Here is a 17517-nt window from a genome sequence, read left to right on the forward strand (position 1 = left end):
CATCTGTCCCATCCAATCCATTCCATCTCCATCCTCATCTTCATCCCATCCCATCCTCATCCTCATCCCATCCATCCCATCCCATCCAATCCATTCCATCTCCATCCTCATCTTCATCCCATCCCCATCCTCATCCCATCCATCCCATCCCATCCCATCCATCCCATCCCATCCAATCCATTCCATCCCATATCCATCTTCATCCCATTCCCATCCTCATCCTCATCCCATCCCACCCCATCCCATCCCATCTGTCCCATCCAATCCATTCCATCTCCACCCTCATCTTCATCCCATCCCATCCTCATCCTCATCCCATCCATCCCATCCCATCCAATCCATTCCATCTCCATCCTCATCTTCATCCCATCCCCATCCTCATCCCATCCCATCCCATCCCATCCCATCCATCCCATTCCATCTCCATCCTCATCTTCATCCCATCCCCATCCTCATCCCATCCCATCCCATCCCATCCCATCCCATCCCATCCCATCCCATCCCATCCCATCCTCATCCCATCCCCATCCCATCCTCATCCTCATCCCATCCATCCCATCCCATCCATCCCATCCCATCCCATCCCACCCCACCCCACCCCACACACCCATCCTCCTCATCCTCATCCCCCATCACCTTCCCATCCTTATCCACGCCGGCCGCCTGCCCGGACGCCACGCGGAGCCGGTCGGGGTGCACGGCCAGGCTGTCGGGACACAGCACCACGAGCAGGATTTGGTGGGGTGAGTGGCGGGGGGGACAGACACCCGACCGGGACCCCCTTCCCAACCCACCCGGAGCCCAAGGGCGCTCTCACCATCGCACGCAGTCGCTGTGGCGCAGGTAATGGCGCTGGCGCCGGAGCGGCACGTGCAGCAGCACCACCACGCACGCCATGGGGTAGACCAGCTCCCCCGAGGACACCACGTGCAGGTTGGAGCGGCTGTCGCGGCCACGGTAACCGTAGCTGGGGACAAGGTCAAGGGGGACAACGGGGACACCCAAAAATGGGGGACACCCAAGAGGAATGGGGATGGGGACCATAGAAAGAGATGGAGACACCCAGAAAGGAATGGGGACCCAGAGAGGGATGGGGACACCCAAAGAGATGGGGACACCCAGAGAGGGATGGGGACATGGATGGGGACCCCCAAAGAGATGAGAACACCCAGAAAGGGATGGGGACCCCAAGAGATGGGAACCCTAGAAAGAGATGGGGACACCCAGAAAGGGATGGGGACACCCAGAAAGAGATGGGGGTGGGAATGGGGATGGGGACCCCCAAACTGGGATGGGGACAAAGATGGGGATGGGGACCCCCAAACTGGGATGGGGATCCCAAGAGATGGGGACACCCAGAAAGAGATGGGGACAGGGATGGGGGCACCCAAAGAGAGATGGGGATGGGGACACCCAAAGAGATGGGGACCCCAGAGAGGGATGGGAATGGGAATGGGGATGGGGACAAGGATGGGGATGGGGACCCCCAAAGAGATGGGGACACCCAGAGAGATGGGGACACCCAGAGAGGGATGGGGACAAGGATGGGGATGGGGACCCCCAAACCGGGATGGGGTAGACCAGCTCCCCCGAGGACACCACGTGCAGGTTGGAGCGGCTGTCACGGCCACGGTAACCGTAGCTGGGGACAAGGTCAAGGGGGACAACGGGGACACCCAAAAATGGGGGACACCCAAGAGGAATGGGGATGGGGACCATAGAAAGAGATGGAGACACCCAGAAAGGAATGGGGACCCAGAGAGGGATGGGGACACCCAAAGAGATGGGGACACCCAGAGAGGGATGGGGACATGGATGGGGACCCCCAAAGAGATGGGAACACCCAGAAAGGGATGGGGACCCCAAGAGATGGAGATCCCAGAAAGAGATGGGGACACCCAGAAAGGGATGGGGACAGGGATGGGGGCACCCAGAGAGATATTGGGACACCCAAAAATGGGGGACACCCAAGAGGGATGGGGACCCCAAGAGATGGGGACCCAGAAAGGGATGGGGACAGGGATGGGGGCACCAGAGAGATATGGGGATGAGGACACCCAAGAGGGATGGGGACCCCAAAGAGATGGGGACACCCAGAGAGGGATGGGGACACCCAAAAATGGGGGACACCCAAGAGGGATGGGGATGGGGACCATAGAAAGAGATGGGGACACCCAGAAAGGGATGGGGACCCAGAGAGGGATGGGGACACCCAAAGAGATGGGGACCCCCAAACTGGGATGGGGATTCCCAGAAAGGGATGGGGACCCCAAGGGATGGGGACCCCAAGAGTTGGGGACCCCAGGAAGAGATGGGGACACCCAGAGAGATGGGACACCCAGAGAGGAATGGGGACACCCAAAGGGATGGGGACCCAGAGAGGGATGGGGACAAGGATGGGGACACACAGAGAGGGATGGGGATGGGGACCCCAGAGAGGGATGGGGACAAGGATGGGGACCCCAGGAAGAGAGGGGGACAGGGATGGGGGTACCCAGAGAGAGATGGGGATAGGGACCCCCAAACTGGGATGGGGACCCCAGAGAGGGATGGGGACACCCAGAGATGGGGACCCAGAGATGGGGACCCAGAGAGGGACAAGGATGGGGACCCCCAAATTGGGATGTGGACCCCAGAATGCGATGGGACCCCAGACAGGGATGGGACCCAGACAGGAATGGGGATGGGGATCCCCAAACTAGCATGGGGACCCCCAAATTGGGATGGGGACCCCCAGACAGGCATGGGACCTCAGAAAGGAATGGGGACAGGACAGGGACCCCCAAAGAGATGGGAACCCCCAGAAAGAGATGGGGACCCCAAACTGGGATGGGGACCCCCAAACCAGGATGGGACCCAGACAGGAATGGGGATAGGGACCCCCAAATTGGGATGGGGACCCCCAAACCGGGATGGGGACCCCCAAACTGGGATGGGACCCAGACAGGAATGGGGATGGGGACCCCAGACAGGGATGGGGACCCCCAAACTGGGATGTGGACCCCAGAATGGGATGGGACCCCAGAAAGGGAGGGGGACCCCCAAACTGGGATGTGGACCCCAGAATGGGATGGGACCCCAGAATGGGATGGGGACAGGGATAGGACCCCAGAAAGGGATGGGACCCACACAGGAACGGGGATGGGGACCCCCAAACTGGGATGGGGACCCCCAAATTGGGATGGGGACCCCCAAACCAGGATGGGGACCCCAGAAAGGGATGTGGACAGGGATAGGGACCCCCAAACTGGGATGGGGACCCCAGAATGGGATGGGACCCCAGAAAAGGATGGGGATCCCCAAACTGGGATGGGGACCCCCAAGCCAGGATCAGACCCAGACAGGAACGGGGATGGGGACCCCCAAACTGGGATGGGGACCCCAGAATGGGATGGGACCCCAGAAAAGGATGGGGATCCCCAAACTGGGATGGGGACCCTCAAACCAGGATGAGACCCAGACAGGAATGGGGATGGGGACCCCAGAAAGGGATAGGGACCCCAGAATGGGATGGGACCCCCAAAACGGGATGGGGACCCCCATAGGGCGGCAGGATACACCCACTCGAGCTGCAGGCGCTCGGGGGGCAGATCCGCGCGCAGCCCCCCCGGGCCCAGCGCCGACGGGACGTACATGGTGATGGGGCGGCCGCGCAGGAACATCTTCACCGACACCCCCTCTGCGGCGGACAGACGGACGGGGACCCCCGGGATGGACAGACGGACGGGGAACCCCAGCGACACATGGATAGGGACCCCCATGGATGAACAGACAGGGAACCCCAGGGATGGGCAGATAGGGACCCCCATGGACACATGGATAGGGACCCATGGACAGATGGACAGGGACCCATGGACAGATGGACAGGGACCCCCGGGATGGACAGATAGGGACCCCCATGGACACATGGATAGGGACCCATGGACAGACAGACAGGGACCTCAGGGATGGACAGATAGGGAACCATAGACACATGGACAGGGACCCCAGGGATGGACAGACAGGGACCCCAGGGATGGGCAGATAGGGACCCCCATGGACACATGGATAGGGACCCATGGACAGATGGACAGGGACCCCAGGGATGGACAGACAGGGACCCCAGGGATGGGCAGATAGGGACCCCCATGGACACATGGATAGGGACCCATGGACAGACGGACAGGGACCCCCGGGATGGACAGATGGACAGGGACCCCAGGGATGGACAGATAGGGAACCATGGACACATGGACAGGGACCAATGGACAGATGGACAGGGACCCCCGGGATGGACAGATAGGGACCCCCATGGACACATGGATAGGGACTCATGGACAGACGGACAGGGACCCCCGAGATGGACAGACGGACGGGGAACCCCAGGGACACATGGATAGGGACCCCCCATGGATGGACAGGGACCCCCAGGGATGGACACACAGACAGGGACCCCCATGAACAGATGGACCAGGACCCCATGGACAGACAGACAGGGACCCCAAGGATGGGCAGATAGGGAACCATGGACACATGGACAAGGACCCCATGGACAGACAGGGAACCCCAGGGACAGACGGACAAGGACCCCCCCGGGATGGACAGAGAGGGACCCCCATGGACACATGGACAGGGACCCCACGGACAGATAGGGACCCATGGACAGACGGACAGGGACCCCCAGGGATGGACAGACGGATGGGGACCCATGGACGGACAGGGACCCCCATGGATGGACACACAGACAGGGACCCCTCCCACCATGGACAGACAGACAGACAAGGCCCTCCAGCCTCACCCAGGTTGTAGTTCCCACGGCGAGACACTGGAGGGGGGGGAATGGACAGACAGACACCCCAATAATGACCCCCCTGCACCCCAATAATGACCCCATTGCACCCCAATAATGACCCCATTGCACCCCAATGCACCCCAATAATGACCCCCCTGCACCCCAATAATGACCCCATTGCACCCTAATAATGACCAACCCCCCTGAACCCCAATAATGAGCGACCCCATTGCACCCCAATAATGAGCGACCCCGCACCCCAATAATGACCCCAATGCACCCCAATAATGACCCCATTGCACCCCAATAATGAGCGACCCCCCTGCACCCCAATAATGACCGCAATGCACCCCAATAATGACCCCACTGCACCCCAATAATGAGCGACCCCCTGAACCCCAATAATGACCCCATTGCACCCCAATAATGACCCCATTGCACCCCAATAATGAGCGACCCCCTGCACCCTAATAATGACCGCAATGCACCGCAATAATGACCCCATTGCACCCCAATAATGAGCGACCCCCTGCACCCTAATAATGACCGCAATGCACCGCAATAATGACCCCATTGCACCCCAATAATGAGCGACCCCCCTGAACCCCAATAATGACCAACCCCCCTGCACCCCAATAATGACCCCCCTGCACCCCAATAATGACTCCATTGCACCCCAATAATGACCGCAATACACCCCAATAATGACCCCATTGCACCCCAATAATGACCCCATTGCACCCCAATAATGAGCGACCCCCTGAACCCCAATAATGACCCCATTGCACCCCAATAATGACCCCATTGCACCCCAATAATGAGCGACCCACTGAACCCCAATAATGACCCCATTGCACCCCAATAATGACCCCCTTGCACCCCTATAATGACCCCCGAACCCCAATAATGACCCCCCTGCACCCCAATAATGACCCCAATGCACCCCAACAATGACCAACCCTGCACCCCAATAATGACCCCAATGCACCCCAATAATGACCCCATTTCACCCCAATAATGAGCGACCCCGCACCCCAATAATGACCTCATTGCACCCCAATAATGACCCCAATAATGAGCGACCCCCTGAACCCCAATAATGACCCCAATGCACCCCAATAATGACCCCATTGCACCCCAATAATGACCAACCCTGCAATCCAATAATGACCCCAATGCACCCCAATAATGAGCGACCCTGCACCCCAATAATGAGTGACCTCGCACCCCAATAATGACCCCATTGCACCCCAACAATGACAAACCCTGCACCCCAATAATGACCCCAATGCACCCCAATAATGACCCTATTGCACCCCAATAATGACCGATCCCCTGAACCCCAATAATGACACCATTGCACCCCAATAATGACCCCATTGCACCCCAATAATGAGCGACCCCCTGAACCCCAATAATGACCCCATTGCACCCCAATAATGACCAACCCTGCACCCCAATGATGACCCCAATGCACCCCAATAATGACCCCATTGCACCCCAATAATGACCAACCCTGCAACCCAATAATGACCCGAATGCACCCCAATAATGACCCCATTGCACCCCAATAATAAGCGACCCCCTGAACCCCAATAATGACCCCAATGCACCCCAATAATGACCCCATTGCACCCCAATAATGACCGACCCTGCACCCCAATAATGACCCCAATGCACCCCAATAATGATCAACCCTGCACCCCAATAATGACCCCATTGCACCCCAATAATGAGCGACCCCGCACCCCAATAATGACCCCATTGCACCCCAATAATGACCCCAATAATGAGCGACTACCTGAACCCCAATAATGACCCCAATGCACCCCAATAATGACCCCATTGCACCCCAATAATGACCCCAATGCACCCCAATAATGACCCCATTGAACCCCAATAATGACCGCAATGCACCCCAATAATGACCCCATTGCACCCCAATAATGACCAACCCTGCACCCCAATAATGACCCCAACGCACCCCAATAATGACCAACCCTGCACCCCAATAATGACCCCAATGCACCCCAATAATGACCAACCCTGCACCCCAATAGTGACCGACCCCCTGAACCCCAATAATGACCCCATTGCACCCCAATAATGACCAACCCTGCACCCCAATAATGACCGACCCTGCACCCCAATAATGACCGACCCTGCACCCCAACAATGACCCCATTGCACCCCAATAATGAGCGACCCCCTGAACCCCAATAATGACCCCATTGCACCCCTATAATGACCCCCGAACCCCAATAATGACCCCCCTGCACCCCAATAATGACCCCAATGTACCCCAACAATGACCAACCCTGCACCCCAATAATGACCCCAATGCACCCCAACAATGACCCCATTGCACCCCAATAATGACCGACCCCCCTGAACCCCAATAATGACTCCATTGCACCCCAATAATGACCGACCCTGCACCCCAATAATGACCCCAATGCACCCCAATGATGACCCCAATGCACCCCAATAATGACCAACCCTGCAACCCAATAATGACCAACCCTGCACCCCAATAATGACCCCAATGCACCCCAATGATGACCCCAATGCACCCCAATAATGAGTGACCCCCTGAACCCCAATAATGACCCCAATGCACCCCAATAATGACCCCATTGCACCCCAACAATGACCAACCCTGCACCCCAATAATGACCCCAATGCACCCCAATGATGACCCCAATGCACCCCAATAATGAGTGACCCCCTGAACCCCAATAATGACCCCAATGCACCCCAATAATGACCCCATTGCACCCCAATAATGACCAACCCTGCAACCCAATAATGACCCCAATGCACCCCAATAATGACCCCATTGCACCCCAATGCACCCCAATAATGACCCCAATGCACCCCAATAATGAGCGACCCCCTGAACCCCAATAATGACCCCAATGCACCCCAATAATGACCCCATTGCACCCCAATAATGACCAACCCTGCACCCCAATAATGACCCCAACGCACCCCAATAATGACCAACCCTGCACCCCAATAATGACCCCAATGCACCCCAATAATGACCAACCCTGCACCCCAATAGTGACCGACCCCCTGAACCCCAATAATGACCCCATTGCACCCCAATAATGACCAGCCCTGCACCCCAATAATGACCCCAATGCACCCCAATAATGACCAACCCTGCACCCCAATAGTGACCGACCCCCTGAACCCCAATAATGACCCCAATGCACCCCAATAATGACCCCATTGCACCCCAATAATGACCAACCCTGCACCCCAATGATAACCCCATTGCACCCCAATAATGACCCCATTGCACCCCAATAATGAGCGACCCCCTGAACCCCAATAATGACCCCAATGCACCCCAATAATGACCGACCCTGCAACCCAATAATGACCCCAATGCACCCCAATAATGAGCGACCCCCTGAACCCCAATAATGACCCCAATGCACCCCAATAATAACCAACCCTGCACCCCAATGATGACCCCAATGCACCCCAATAATGAGCGACCCCCTGAACCCCAATAATGACCCCATTGCACCCCAATAATGAGCGACCCTGCACCCCAATAATGACCCCATTGCACCCCAATAATGACCCCATTGCACCCCAATAATGAGCGACCCTGCACCCCAATAATGACCCCATTGCACCCCAACAATGACCAACCCTGCAACCCAATAATGACCCCAATGCACCCCAATAATGACCCCATTGCACCCCAATGCACCCCAATAATGACCCCATTGCACCCCAACAATGAGCGACCCCCTGAACCCCAATAATGACCCCATTGCACCCCAATAATAACCCCATTGCACCCCAATAATGACCCCATTGCACCCCAATAATGACCAACCCTGCACCCCAATGATGACCCCAATGCACCCCAATAATGAGCGACCCCCTGAACCCCAATAATGACCCCATTGCACCCCAATAATGAGCGACCCTGCACCCCAATAATGACCCCATTGCACCCCAATAATGACCCCATTGCACCCCAATAATGAGCGACCCTGCACCCCAATAATGACCCCATTGCACCCCAACAATGACCAACCCTGCAACCCAATAATGACCCCAATGCACCCCAATAATGACCCCATTGCACCCCAATGCACCCCAATAATGACCCCATTGCACCCCAACAATGAGCGACCCCCTGAACCCCAATAATGACCCCATTGCACCCCAATAATGAGCGACCCCCCCACCTGGGCTCAGCGTCGGCTCCTTTGGGCGGCTGGGGGAAAAAGGGGGTGTCAGGGGTGGGGGTTTTGGGGTACAGGGGGATTTGGGGGTGCAGGGTGGGATTTGGGGGTACAGGGGTTTGGGGGTGCAGGGGGATATGGGGGTGCAGGGGAATATAGCGGTGTAGGGGTGCAGGTTTGGGGTGCAGGTTTTGGGGGTGCAGGGGTATTTTGGGGTGCAAGGGTGCAGGTTTGGGGGTGCTGGGGTGTTTTGGGGTGCAGGGGTGCAGTTTTGGGGTTCAGGGGTATTTGGGGTGCAGGGGTATTTTGGGGGTGCAGTTTTGGGGTGCAGGGGTGTTTTGGGGTGCAGCTTTGGGGTGCAGAGGTATTTGGGGGTGCAGGGGTGTTTTGGGGGTGCAGTTTTGGGGTGCAGGGGTGTTTGGGGGTGCAGGGGTGTTTTGGGGTGCAGTTTGGGGTGCAGAGGTATTTGGGGGTGCAGGGGTGTTTTGGGGTGCAGTTTGGGGGTGCAGGGGTGTTTGGGGGTGCAGGGGTGTTTTGGGGTGCAGCTTTGGGGTGCAGAGGTATTTGGGGGTGCAGGGGTATTTTGGGGGTGCAGTTTTGGGGTGCAGGGGTGTTTGGGGCTGCAGGGGTGTTTTGGGGTGCAGTTTTGGGGTGCAGGGGTGTTTGGGGGTGCAGGGGTGTTTTGGGGTGCAGTTTTGGGGTGCAGGGGTGTTTGGGGGTGCAGGAGTGTTTGGGGGTGCAGTTTTGGGGTGTAGGGGTGTTTGGGGGTGCAGGGGTGTTTTGGGGGTGCAGTTTGGGGGTGCAGGGGTGTTTGGGGGTGCAGGGGTGTTTGGGGGTGCAGTTTTGGGGGTGCAGGGGTGTTTTGAGGTGCAGTTTTGGGGTGTAGGGGTATTTGGGGGTGCAGGGGTGTTTTGGGGTGCAGTTTTGGGGTGCAGGGGTATTTGGGGGTGCAGGGGTGTTTTGGGGTGCAGTTTTGGGGTGCAGTTTTGGGGTGCAGGGGTGTTTTGGGGTGCAGTTTTGGGGTGCAGGGGTGTTTTGGGGTGCAGGGGTGTTTTGGGGGTGCAGTTTGGGGGTGCAGGGGTATTTGGGGGTGCAGGGGTATTTTGGGGGTGCAGTTTTGGGGTGCAGGGGTATTTGGGGGTGCAGGGGTGTTTTGGGGTGCAGTTTGGGGGTGCAGGGGTATTTGGGGGTGCAGGGGTGTTTTGGGGTGCAGTTTGGGGGTGCAGGGGTATTTGGGGGTGCAGGGGTGTTTGGGGGTGCAGTTTTGGGGTGCAGGGGTATTTGGGGGTGCAGGGGTGTTTTGGGGTGCAGTTTTGGGGTGCAGTTTTGGGGTGCAGGGGTGTTTTGGGGTGCAGTTTGGGGTGCAGGGGTATTTGGGGGTGCAGGGGTGTTTTGGGGTGCAGTTTTGGGGTGCAGGGGTATTTGGGGGTGCAGGGGTGTTTTGGGGTGCAGTTTTGGGGTGCAGAGGTATTTGGGGGTGCAGGGGTGTTTTGGGGTGCAGTTTTGGGGTGCAGGGGTATTTGGGGGTGCAGGGGTGTTTGGGGGTGCAGTTTTGGGGTGCAGGGGTGTTTTGGGGTGCAGTTTTGGGGTCACCTCTCGGGGGTCCCCCCCAGCAGGTTGGCCGATGAGGCCGCTTTGCGGCTCAGGGGGCGCCGGGGGCTGGAGCTGCCGGACGAGCTGTGCCTGCGCAGCCTGGGGACAACGGGGACATTGGGGACATGGGGACAATGGGGGGACATGGGGACAATGGGGACATTGGGGGCGATGGGGGCGATGGGGACAATGGGGACATTGGGGACATGGGGACAATGGGGGTGATGGAGACAACGGGGACATTGGGGACAATGGGGGGACATGGGGGCAATGGGGACATTGGGGGATATGGGGGGACATGGGGACAATGGGGACAATGGGGGCAATGGGGGTAATGGGGACGATGGGGACGATGGGGGCAATGGGGGGACATGGGGACAATGGGGGTAATGAGGACAATGGGGGGACATGGGGACATTGGGAGCAATGGGGGGACATGGGGACAATGGGGACATTGGGGGCAATGGGGGCGATGGGGACAATGGGGACAATGGGGACGATGGGGGCAATGGGGACGATGGGGGATATGGGGACAATGGGGGTGATGGGGGCGATGGGGGGACATGGGGACAATGGGGACGATGGGGACATTGGGGACAATGGGGGCAATGGGGACAATGGGGACATTGGGAGCAATGGGGACATTGGGGGAACATGGGGACAATGGGGGTGATGGAGACAACGGGGACATTGGGGACAATGGGGGGACATGGGGGCAATGGGGACATTGGGGGATATGGGGACAATGGGGATATTGGGGACAGTGGGGACGATGGGGACATTGGGGACAATGCGGGGACATGGGGACAATGGGGATGATGGGGACATTGGGGGCAATGGGGGGACATGGGGACAATGGGGACATTGGGGGCAATGGGGGGACATGGGGACAATGGGGACATTGGGGACATGGGGGGACATGGGGACAACAGGGACATTGGGGGCAATGGGGGGACATGGGGACAATGGGGACATTGGGGACAATGGGGGGACATGGGGACAATGGGGACAATGGGGGCAATGGGGGCAATGGGGACGATGGGGGCAATGGGGGGACATGGGGACATTGGGAGCAATGGGGGGACATGGGGACAATGGGGACATTGGGGGCAATGGGGGCGATGGGGACAATGGGGACAATGGGGGGGCACAGGAGACAAGGTCAGCAAAGGGTTAACACCCCCCAAATCCCACCCGAACCCCAACAACGTCCCCACAGCACCCACAGAGGGACCCAGGCGTCCGGGTACCCCCCCCAGCACCCACAGAGGGACCCAGGCGTCCGGGTACCCCCCCAGCACCCACAGAGGGACCCAGGCGTCCGGGTACCCCCCCAGCACCCACAGAGGGACCCAGGCGTCCGGGTACCCCCCCCAGCACCCACAGAGGGACCCAGGCGTCCGGGTACCCCCCCAGCACCCACAGAGGGACCCAGGCGTCCGGGTCCCCCCCCCAGCACCCACAGAGGGACCCAGGCGTCCGGGTACCCCCCCCCAGCACCCACAGAGGGACCCAGGCGTCCGGGTACCCCTGTTCCACCCCCCAGCACCCACAGAGGGACCCAGGCGTCCGGGTACCCCTGTTCCACCCCCCAGCACCCACAGAGGGACCCAGGCGTCCGGGTCCCCCCCCCAGCACCCACAGAGGGACCCAGGCGTCCGGGTACCCCCCCAGCACCCACAGAGGGACCCAGGCGTCCGGGTACCCCCCCAGCACCCACAGAGGGACCCAGGCGTCCGGGTCCCCCCCCCAGCACCCACAGAGGGACCCAGGCGTCCGGGTACCCCTGTTCCCCCCCCCAGCACCCACAGAGGGACCCAGGCGTCCGGGTACCCCCCCCAGCACCCACAGAGGGACCCAGGCGTCCGGGTACCCCCCCCTCAGCACCCACAGAGGGACCCAGGCGTCCGGGTCCCCCCCCCAGCACCCACAGAGGGACCCAGGCGTCCGGGTCCCCCCGCCAGCACCCACAGAGGGACCCAGGCGTCCGGGCCCCACACCCCCACACTCACAGCTCTTTTCGGGGTGCCGGGGGGGCCGGGCTGGGGGCCGTGGGGGGTGAATCCATCCCGGGGGGCTCCGGGGAGCTCTGGGGGGGCGCTGGGGGGCACGGGGGGGACCCCGGGGGGGGCGGTTCTTGGGGACCCCCCCGGTGCCCCCCGCTTTCTGGTGGTTCCTCCGTCTGGGTCCCCACGCTGATGCTTTGGGGGGGGGGGTCGGGGGGGTCCGGGACGGTGCCATTGGGGGCTGGGGGGGGACACGGGGGGGTCAGCACCTGCGAACACCCCCCCCCCCCCAATAAAGGGACCCAGGAGTTCGGGGAGGGGTCCCAAGTGGGGTTCCAGTGTTTGGGGGGTTCCCAGTGTTCGGGGGGGGTCCCAAGGGGGGTCCCAGTGGTTGGGGGGTCCCAGCACCCTATGGGGGTCCCGGGGGGGTTCCCAGTGGTTGGGGGGGTCCCAGCACCCTATGGTGTCCCAAGGGGGGGGTCCCAGTATTTGGGGGGGTCCCAGCACCCTATGGGGGTCCCAAGGTGGGGGTCCCAGTGGTTGGGGGGTCCCAGCACCCTATGGGGCCCCGGGGGGGGTCCCAGTATTTGGGGGGGTCCCAGCACCCTATGGGGGTCCCAAGGGGGGTCCCAGTATTTGGGGGGGTCCCAGCACCCTATGGGGGTCCCACTGTCTGGGGGGGTCACGGGGTGGGGGTCCCAGTGCCCATAGTGGGTCCCAGCACCCTATGGGGGTCCCAGGGGGGTCCCATTGACCAGGGGGGTCCTGGGGGGGTCCCAGTGTTTGGGGGGCGGTCCTGGAAGGGTCCCAATGTCTGGGGTGGGGTCCCAGTGCTTGGGGGGGTCCCAGCGCCCCAGGGAGATCCCAGAACCCAGGGGGGGTCCCAGGGGGGTCCCATTGTCCAGGGGGCCATCCCAGCACCCTATGGGGGTCCCAGGGGGGTCCCATTGACCAGGGTGGGGTCCTCGTGGGGGTCCCAGTGTTTGGGGGGGTCCCAGTATCCCAAGGGGGGGTCCCAGTACACGAGGGGGGGTCCCAAGGGGGATCACAGTGTCTGGGCGGGGGGGGGTCCCAGGGTTTGGGGGGACCCCAGCACCCTATGGAGATCCCGGGGGTGTCCCGGGAGGAGGGTCCCCGCACCCTATGGGGGTCCCAGGGGGGGTCCCATTGTCCAGGGGGGCGTCCCAGCACCCTATGGAGGTCCCATTGACCGGGGGGGGGGTCCCCGCACCCTATGGGGGTCCCAATGTTTGGGAGGGTCCCAGCACCCTGGGGGGGGTCTCAGGGGGGTCCCGTCTCCCGTGTCCCCCCCCCCTGACCGTGGGGCAGCAGCTGCAGGAGCCGCTCGCAGTGGCCGAGCCTGCGCAGCGCGTCCCCCAGCGCCGCCTTCACCAGCGCCAGCTCGTCCTCCAGGCAGCGCAGCCGCTCCGGGGGCGACACCGGGACCCCTGCGGGACAGCGGCTGCTCGGGGACCCAGGCGGCCGGGGGACCCAGGAGTCCGGGGACCCAGGAGTCCGGGAGACCCAGGTATCAGGGAGACCCCCGATCCCAACACCCCGTAGTCCCCAGGGTCACCAGGTCGACCCCAATGGTCCCCAGGGCCACCAGGTCTACCCAATGTTAGCCAATAGACATCAGGGCTGCCCCACGTTCCAATGATCCCCAGGGTCACCAGGTCTACCCAATGTTAGCCAATAGACATCAGGGCTGCCCCATGTTCCAATGATCCCCAGGGCCACCAGGTCTACCCAATGTTAGCCAATAGACATCAGGGCTGCCCCATGTTCCAATGATCCCCAGGGCCACCAGGTCTACCCAATGTTAGCCAATAGACCTCAGGGCTGCCCCACATTCCAATGATCCCCAGGGTCACCAGGTCTACCTCATGGTCCCCAGGGCCACCAGGTCGACCCCAACGGTCCCCAGGGCCACCAGGTCTACCCAATGTTAGCCAATAGACATCAGGGCTGCCCCACGTTCCAATGATCCCCAGGGTCACCAGGTCTACCTTATAGTCCCCAGGGCCACCAGGTCTACCCAATGGTTCACAGGGCCACCAGGTCTACCTATGTTCCCCAATAGACCTCAGGGCTGCCCCATGTTCCCCCAATGATCCCCAGGGCCACCAGGTCTACCCAATGGTTCACAGGGCCACCAGGTCTACCTATGTTCCCCAATAGACCTCAGGGCTGCCCCATGTTCCCCCCATGATCCCCAGGGCCACCAGGTCTACCCAATGTTATCCAATAGACATCAGGGCTGCCCCATGTTCCAATGATGCCCAGGGTCACCACGTCTACCCCAATGGTCCCCAGGGCCACCAGGTCTACCCTATGTTATCCAATAGGTCTGCCCCATGTTCCCCCAATGATCCCCAGGGCCACCAGGTCTACCCTATATTATCCAATAGGTCTGCCCCATGTTCTAATGATCCCCAGAGCCACCAGGTCTACCCCAATGGTCCCCAGGGCCACCAGGTCTACCCTATATTATCCACTAGACCTCCGGTCTGCCCTATGTTCCAATGATCCCCAGAGCCACCAGGTCTACCCCAATGGGCCACAGGGCCACCAGGTGTACCCAATGATCCCCAATAGACACCAGGTGTACCCAATGATCCCCAATAGACACCAGGTGTGCCCAATGAGCCCCATGGCCACCCCATAGCACCCTCAACAATACCCCACTGCCCCAGGGACCCAGGCGTCCGGGGACCCCGGGGTCCAGGAGCCAGGAGTCCAGGGACCCAGGCGTCCGGGGGACCTCTGATCCCAACACCCCATAGTCCCCAGGGCCACCAGGTCTACCCAGTGATCCCCAATAGGGACCTGTGCCCAATGAGCCCCATGGCCACCCCATAGCACCCTCAGCAATACCCCGCTGCCCCAGGGACCCAGGCGTCCGGGGACCCCTGTTCTCCCCCCAACACCCAGAGAGGGACCCAGGCGTCCGAGCCTCCTGTGCCTCCCACAGCAACCAGGAAGGGACCCAGGCGTCCGGGGGACCCAGGCGTCCGGGTATCCCTGTTCCCCCCCAACACCCAGAGAGGGACCCAGGCGTCCGAGCCTCCTGTGCCCCCCCCCAACACCCAGGGATCCTCCCCCAGCAACCAGGAAGGGACCCAGGCGTCCGAGGAACCCAGGCGTCCGGGGGACCCAGGTGTCCGGGTACCCCTGTGCCCCCCCCAACACCCAGATCGGGACCCAGGCGTCCGAGCCTCCTGTGCCTCCCACAGCAACCAGGAAGGGACCCAGGTGTTCGAGGGACCCAGGCGTCCGGGTACCCCTGCTCCCCCCCCCCAACACCCAGAGAGGGACCCAGGCGTCCGAGCCTCCTGTCCACACCCCCCCCCCCCAACACCCAGGGATCCTCCCCCAGCAACCAGGAAGGGACCCAGGCGTCCGAGGAACCCAGGCGTCCGGGGGACCCAGGTGTCCGGGTACCCCTGTTCTCCCCACCAACACCCAGAGAGGGACCCAGGCGTCCGAGCCTCCCGTGTCTCCCTCAGCAACCAGGAAGGGACCCAGGCGTCCGGGTACCCCTGTGCCCCCCCCAACACCTAGAGAGGGACCCAGGCGTCCGAGCCTCCTGTGCCTCCCACAGCAACCAGGAAGGGACCCAGGCGTCCGAGGAACCCAGGCGTCCGGGTACCCCTGTTCCCCCCCAACACCCAGAGAGGGACCCAGGCGTCCGAGCCTCCTGTCCACCCCCCCCCCCAACACCCAGGGATCCTCCCCCAGCAACCAGGAAGGGACCCAGGCGTCCGGGTACCCCTGTGCCCCCCCCAACACCTAGAGAGGGACCCAGGCGTCCGAGCCTCCTGTGCCTCCCACAGCAACCAGGAAGGGACCCAGGTGTTCGAGGGACCCAGGCGTCCGGGTACCCCTGCTCCCCCCCCCAACACCCAGATCGGGACCCAGGCGTCCGAGCCTCCTGTGCCCCCCCCCCCCAACACCCAGGGATCCTCCCCCAGCAACCAGGAAGGGACCCAGGCGTCCGAGGAACCCAGGCGTCCGGGTACCGCTGTGCCCCCCCCAACACCCAGAGAGGGACCCAGGCGTCCCGGACCCCTCCCACCCCCCTTTCCAGCCCCACTTTTGGGGGTTCGGGGGTGAACCCAGGGGTGCCCCCCCCCCGGTCCCCTTCCCCCCCCCCCCGTGTCTCACGCTCCGCTCCGGGTTCCATGGCGGGCGGGGGCGGCCCCAGGAAGCTCCGCGGCAAGGCCGAGTCATTTCCCTTCGGCGGGGGGGGAAATGGGGGGGTCCCTCGGAAAAACCCCGAAAAGGGACCCAGGCGTTCGGGTGAACACCCCAAAAGGGGACCCAGGCGTCCGGGTGATCCCCACCAAACAGGGGAACCCGGTGATGCCCCTAAAGGGGACCCAGGCGTCCGGGTGATCCCCACCAAACAGGGGACCCTGGTGACCCCCAAAAAGGGACCCAGGCATCCGGGTGACCCCCCCAAAATGGGACCCCGGTGACCCCCATAGGGGACCCAGGCATCCGGGTGACCCCCCCAAAATGGGACCCCGGTGACCCCCAAAGGGGACCCAGGCATCCGGGTGACCCCCCCAAAATGGGACCCCGGTGACCCCCAAAGGGGACCCAGGCGTTCGGGTGACCCCCCACAAGGGACCCAGGCGTCCGGGTGAATCCCCTAATAGGACCCAGATGTTAAGTTGACCCCCCCCAAAAAGGGACCCAGGCGTCCGGGTGACCCCCCCACAAGGGGACCCCGGTGACCCCCAAAAGGGGACCCAGGTGTCCGGGTGATCCCCCCCAAACAGGGGACCCCAGTGACCCCCAAAAAGGGACCCAGGCATCCGGGTGACCCCCCCAAAATGGGACCCCGGTGACCCCCAAAGGGGACCCAGGCATCCGGGTGACCCCCCACAAGGGGACCCCAGTGACCCCCAAAAAGGGACCCAGGCGT

At 61.6% G+C, this 17517-nt stretch overlaps 1 protein-coding gene across 2 annotated transcripts in view; it reads right to left on the reverse strand.

Moving 5' to 3' along the window:
* Nucleotides 1–16821, reverse strand: part of EML3 (EMAP like 3) — a 40560-nt gene extending 23739 nt beyond the window's left edge. For both annotated transcript variants that reach the window (XM_071801560.1, XM_071801559.1), the window contains exons 1-9: nt 16752–16821; nt 13904–14032; nt 12591–12825; nt 10579–10677; nt 8989–9017; nt 4778–4804; nt 3559–3679; nt 818–967; nt 637–706 (exon numbers count right to left, since the gene is read on the reverse strand). In XM_071801560.1, the coding sequence (XP_071657661.1) occupies nt 637–706; nt 818–967; nt 3559–3679; nt 4778–4804; nt 8989–9017; nt 10579–10677; nt 12591–12825; nt 13904–14032; nt 16752–16770 (879 nt within the window). In that variant the 5' untranslated portion in view covers nt 16771–16821. The remainder of the gene's footprint in view (nt 1–636; nt 707–817; nt 968–3558; nt 3680–4777; nt 4805–8988; nt 9018–10578; nt 10678–12590; nt 12826–13903; nt 14033–16751) is intronic.
* Between the last annotated feature and the right edge of the window lie 696 nt (nt 16822–17517).

Source organism: Patagioenas fasciata, chromosome 39 (assembly GCF_037038585.1).
Source record: "Patagioenas fasciata isolate bPatFas1 chromosome 39, bPatFas1.hap1, whole genome shotgun sequence".
Classification (NCBI taxonomy): Eukaryota; Metazoa; Chordata; class Aves; order Columbiformes; family Columbidae; genus Patagioenas; species Patagioenas fasciata.